This window comes from Mesoplodon densirostris, chromosome 3, assembly GCF_025265405.1.
Source record: "Mesoplodon densirostris isolate mMesDen1 chromosome 3, mMesDen1 primary haplotype, whole genome shotgun sequence".
Classification (NCBI taxonomy): Eukaryota; Metazoa; Chordata; class Mammalia; order Artiodactyla; family Ziphiidae; genus Mesoplodon; species Mesoplodon densirostris.
This window is the reverse complement of record NC_082663.1, coordinates 15,409,312-15,415,311: the sequence shown is the minus strand read 5'-3', so window position 1 is coordinate 15,415,311 and position 6,000 is coordinate 15,409,312. Positions and strand designations below refer to the sequence as shown.

The following is a 6,000-nucleotide window of genomic DNA, read 5'->3' as shown; positions in this document are numbered from 1 at the left end:
GGTTTAAGTGTTTATTTCAAGGCTTGCATGAAACAGAACATTCTAATCCAAATAATCCAAATAACAGAGTTATACTGAGAGTATTTAGTCATTTGCATTTTCAATGTAGTGCCTGGAAGTTTGAGATGAGTTGAAATTGGCCATGCAAATGAAAACTAGCTTAGCTAACATTAACAATCATTAAAGGGTGAAAATGACCTTAATTTCTAAAAAGAAAGGACATATTTAATGATCCCCTATTAGCTAACTTCCATTTTATACAATTACATGGGCACCTCCAGTCACAGAAGATACTTGGTATGGCTGAACAATTACCAGTCTCAGGTGAAAAGTATTTGATGTTGCATGTTTCCTTCATTTAAATAGTTTTTTAATTCCAAGAGATGAAAAGACAAAGCTAAAAAGCATTCTCTTAAAATTCCACCCCAATTAGTTGGATTAGAATACTAATGCCAACAAGCTATAGAACAACAGAATCTTCTTACACAGTCACTTTACAGGAAAAGCAGAGGACCAGAGACCTACAACCAAGATATTTTTTCTCATGACCATGGAGACATTGCAATGGCTTTGCACAATTCAGGCATTAACTGATGACAATTAAACATTTAGACAAGTGTAGATTACTTCATATACACCCGATCTAAAATGGTTAAAGGAGAGGCACTGAAAGTTTTAGGTTTCAGAAATTGCACTGTGAGGCCAAATGTGAAATGTTAATATCCCAACGTAAATTTAAGATACTCTTAAGAGTTACTTAAAATAATGTTTCTAATTATCTTTTCATCCTTGACACAAATAATAAAAAATATGTTCTTTTAAATTGTTTTTGACAGCTTTTGCCTATGGCTTTCACATGCATCTGAATTTTTTTTTAAGTCCACAAAAAAATTTTATTAATGCAGTAAGTGAAGACCCAGTCACTTTGCACGTCGAACCCCCTCAAAAGGATGGGGTCGGGTTAGGGAGAAAACTGGCGTAGGAATATCTCCTATCCCTCAACAGAGAAGACATGAGGGAGGAAGAGGGGCTATGCAAATAGGTTGCCAAAAGTGGGAAAGAAAGGGAGTATTAGATCAGGATGACAGCTGAAGAGGAAGAGGAGGATGGAGCGGGTGAGGGATCTGTTGAAGACCCAAGAAACACAAAGAGGGCTGGGGCTAGGGAGCCAAAGGAGGTGGGAAGTGCGGTCCTAGAGCCCAGAAGTGGGGTCCGTTCTGAGGCAGGGTGGCCCCTTGGGCCCCCTTCCCCATGGCCCACTTGCCCGTGAGTTCCTTCCTCCAGCTCCTCCTCCCCAGGATCCCGGCGAACAGGCTGCTTGCAGATAGGGCAGGTCTTCTGGGTCTTAGTGAGCCATGGGTCCACACAGCAGCAGTGACAGGCATGAGCACAGGGAAGTACCCTCAGCTTGTCCCCATCCTCATATGCATCCAGGCAGATAGCACAGACATCATACTGGTCTCCCTTCTGAGAGTCATGTGTAGGAATCTGTTTCAGTTGCTCTTTAGTCAGTAGTTGTCTCTGGCGCTCTTTCTGGAGCTGAATACAAGGAACTCTCAACATCGCTCCCATGCCCACAATTAGCACTCCCAAAATCCCCGAGAAAAGGATGAGGCGATAGGCCAAGAGGAATCCATCATCTGGGACCAGAAGCACCTGAGCCCCCTTCTGGTAGACAAAGAGGTCACACAGGTACTTAGAGCTCCTCTCGCTGATAAACATACACGGGATCCAGATCTGCTGCTGGATTTCCTCATTATTCCACAGCATGCTCAGAAGTTCACTGGAATTCACATTGTGCACCACAGCTGTACCATACCCAGCCTTCTGAGCATTTAGGACTTTGAGGTCAAAGTTGCAGTCAAATCTTGGAAGCAGTGCCATGAAAACTGACCCACTGACCCGGGCTGGGGGCGGTGGAGCAATGGGGCTGCAGGCGTTGGCTGGGCGAGCCTCCACAAGGAACCCTTCAAGTCCCTCCCGGCTCAAGGCAGCCCCAAAGACAGCTGGGAGGTCTGCAAAGTCCATGCTGCCGTTCTGGTCTGAAGTCGCTCGAATGAGCCCCGTGACAGGAGCCGGTCCTCACAGCACAGTGGCCACAACTGCAGGAAGACGGAGGGCCGCAGGGTGCATGGCAGCAGTGGGGGAAAGGCTGAGGAGGTCGCGTCTTGGTGGCAGAAGCAGAAGCGGAGTTCTGAGCCCTCTCCCCGTTCCTTAGGGAGTCCAGAAGTCCAACCACCCCCAGGTGGTACTCTGCAGCTACATGGGGGTATAGGGAAGGAAGCCTGGCTCTAACTCGTTTAGTGGAGCTAGGAGAAAGACATTCATGTACCCTTTTCCGGTATACAGATAAAACGGGAAAAAAGAACGGGGCAAGCACAGGTGACAGAAAAACTTCTGGAAGAGTTGGGGAGTCCAAGGAGGTAGGGCTTCCAGCCAGGTGGGCCGTTTTCCTATCCCCGGGCAAAGGGCTTCCGGTAAAGAAAGCCAGGCTGCTTCCGGCATTGTACGCTCAAGATGAAGCACTTCCGGTCCTCTCTTCCTTCCTCTGGCTGCTGCCGCCACTACCGCCGCGGTACCTTCAGGTCTTGCGAGAGTGCTCGCCACACTTCCGCGCCATCAACAGAAATCTTCCAGAGTCTGTCTCCAGAGACCTCCTAACTCTGGTTTAGCCTGGCTCAGTCGATCTTGCATCAAAACAAGCCAAATGGAGAAATTTCTAGCAGATTATTAATTTTGATGTAAGTTTTATGGCAGTTGATTCTAACTAAGAATGTGTACCAGTATCTACAAGTTCAAGTCCTTTGTTGTCCTATCTCCCTAACAAGTAACTGACATCTGAGATAATTCACAAATGCTGCCATTATGATACAGATAACCAAGGATCATCTGTATTAAAAGCATTTAACATTTTAATCATTTTATCCCAGTGACCCAATACAGTCTTTTAAACTAATAAATTTCTATTTCTATGTCAAACACAGTATGGAGATAGGAATAAAAATCTTATTTCTTCATGAGGACCAGTTTAGGCTAGAAGGTGTTAACCTGCTGGGTGTTTGGACAGTACATTTTTCTAGGATATTGTAGAGGCCTGGAGGTTTTGATGTAGAATCGGATCTATATGACCAAGGAAATAGCCAGCATATAAAATTGTTGAGACCGAGGTAGATTCTTTTCCTTGTGGACCCATTTACAACATGAAAAAGTAACCCTTAGTTCTTAGATTTTGCATTTGCATACAGCTATCCTTTTTCTTTTTAAGTGGTATACCAAGAGGTCAAAACTTAGATTAGAAAAGGAAATTATAGGCCACTTTAAATAACGATGTGCCTGATTGTCCAAGTCAGAAATGGAAAGGTTTTATTCTGAGCACACTGCTCCAAGTTGTCCCTCCAGACTTGGGTGGACAGCATCTCACATTACAGTATTATCCTGCCATTTTTGTACATTGGTTCTATTTGCTGAAATATACTTCCAGATTTGTTTCATCTCTATTTTCATGTATTTTCCAATTTGGAACTAGAACAGGTTATTAAATGCCAGTGTTCCTGCTTCCACATAACCCCTCCAAGGTGAAGCACAAAACAATAAGCTCCAAGTCCACCTAGATGTAAGACAGATGCTAGTCTAAACCATTCCTTTAGGATTTTCAGAGAGGTGTGGAGGAGAGAAGAGAGGAATACCAAAGTGGTCCTGCCAGCATTAGCTAGTAGCTGTCCTCAGTCTAAAAAGATTGAAGGACTGAGATGATTTCTTTAGAGAGAATTATCAGTGAGTTATGTTGACAATTACACACATTCATGGGGAAGTGAGGTGGTGCTTCCCCTCAACCTCAAGCCAAGGAAAAGTGATTTAGAGACACTTGTGAAATTTGAGGCTCGGAAAAAGAGGAGGAGAATACATTGGGTCAAGCTGTGTTTCCACACCCAGAGAAGTTTCTCAAATTCCAAATATGGACCTTGCTGTGGGTAGCCCTTAGAAGAGATACCATGGAGCACTTGATCTGAAAGGGCAAAGGGACACCAAAACAGAGGGGTGGATACTGGAATCTAGGGGCAGAGGAGAACTCTCAGATAGCCAGCCCAGGAAAGATATTGTCCTCATCAGATTAGGAGCCTAGACGACTCAGTAGAAAAAATTGCCAAGAAATCCACCAAAGCAATGTATAAGAGACAAGGAGACGATTTGGGATCATTTGCCGTGGGATCAGGCACACACACACCACATTGCTACTGCACCAGCCACCTGTGACTATTCCCCCGGAGACCAGTTTTAGAGACATCAACAGCGGAAGCTAACCAGAGACCAGAGCAGGAGGGGAGCAAAGACAAGAGAAGCCAGCAGAGCCCTCCCACCCCACACCCCTAGGGCCTCAAACTTTCATAGCCTGATCTGGACCTGAGCTGGGGAAGGAAAGAATACTTAATGAGTCTGGGGTTTTATATTATACCGGACTACATTAGAATTAGAACATATAGAATTATTCAGCTGTCTAGACTGGATGCTTTTGTGTTTAAAATGGTCAAAGGTAGAGTTGGACCCAGGCTTCTTTAGTCCTAGAGTTTATCAATTTGGGGAACTTCTTCAATTAAAAAACAAAAACAAAATCAAAATTGTGGTTTCAAAATCAAGAACAGAGCCTTGGAAGGGTATGTGCAAATGGAGGGTCCTGAAACATTCTCCCAGTTCAGGGGAGCAAGACTAAATTTTCCAACTCTACTGTCTCTAGTGCAAAGATTCTGTCCGAGAAATAAAACTGCTGTGGAGGAAGTCATTTCGCCAAAAATCTACTGAACTCACCAAGAGCCTATAGCCAATTATTACTGAGAGTCTATAAAATTTATGTTAAATATACATATTATTCACATATATAGTTAATATATAAAATATATACTATCTGTATAAAATTTATATATAACATATTTATAGAGATAAGATATATAATTATATATGTGTGTATAAGTATGCATGTATGAAGATATAATTTTAAAATGTCTCTTAAATACAAATGCATTAGCTTAACTTGGTAAGTTATCTTCATTTTGTGGTTAGATAGTACAGATCAAATCCTCATTAGTTTTCACTAATGACCCATAATTATCTTAGTCCAGAACATTTAGCTTCTAAGGACTCTCAGAACTATTTGCCTTTTCCCACTATTCTTCATATGAGAGGTTATATTTTTAAGGATTTCCATAACTTCAGCAGCTTCCTAACTCTATCTTTAGCTTTCCCAAAAGAAATAAAGCTCTCCTCCCCCCTTCCTCTTCTCTGTTTAGAAATGGCCTTCTCAGAAAAGTTTAAACAAAAGAAAATGTGTAATATAGAACAATAGATCCCCTTGATATGTTATCAGGCAATCTGGGCTCTTGTATAAGCCTTCAAATCCATATTGTGTTCTTCCAGTGGGAGAAAACAATTAGTCAATTCAATAGTGGAAAAAGAGTCAAGTTGTTGATGGGTGTTGCATTATCTAAACAACTGGTGACCATATAGATTTTTCTCAATTTTCAGCTCATCCATACTGTAGACAAAGAGACACAAAATTATTTTATTGAAATATAGTTATCAATCAATAACTCAAGTTTGTAAAAATAAATGATTTTTAAGAGTTAAAAAAAGAAAAGATATTAAATGTGAAGTATTCCAACATCTCAGCTGCCCTACAGTCTACCCTCTTTCTTTGTAGGTTTCCATGGCCTCTTCACCATCACCCTGTCTTTCCCCACTCCATTCTTTTGGGTAAGATTCTGCATTTTACAGCTTGTAAGGGATGATTTACTTTTAGAAGATGGAGCTATTGGACAGAAGAAGAAAAAGGAAAAGTGGAAGGAGTTAAAGTGGGGTCCAGATGCCTTGTCATCTTGCTATTCCAATAACTGCAAACCCTCCATAGTATTAATTTCTAGTCTTCCAGTCTGTGACTATCCATATTACCTTTCTACTTCACTCTCTCTACTGCTTCAGCAATTACACCATCTTGCCATTTTTTTCTCT

The 6,000-nt window shown here is 42.0% G+C and overlaps 1 protein-coding gene across 1 annotated transcript; it reads right to left on the bottom strand.

Annotated features, from left to right (window-relative positions):
• Positions 1 to 1,071: 1,071 nt before the first annotated feature.
• LOC132485121 (E3 ubiquitin-protein ligase RNF167-like) lies at positions 1,072 to 2,133 on the bottom strand. The gene is given in 1 exon segment (XM_060091596.1): positions 1,072 to 2,133. A coding segment is annotated over 1 exon segment (1,062 nt).
• Positions 2,134 to 6,000: the final 3,867 nt, after the last annotated feature.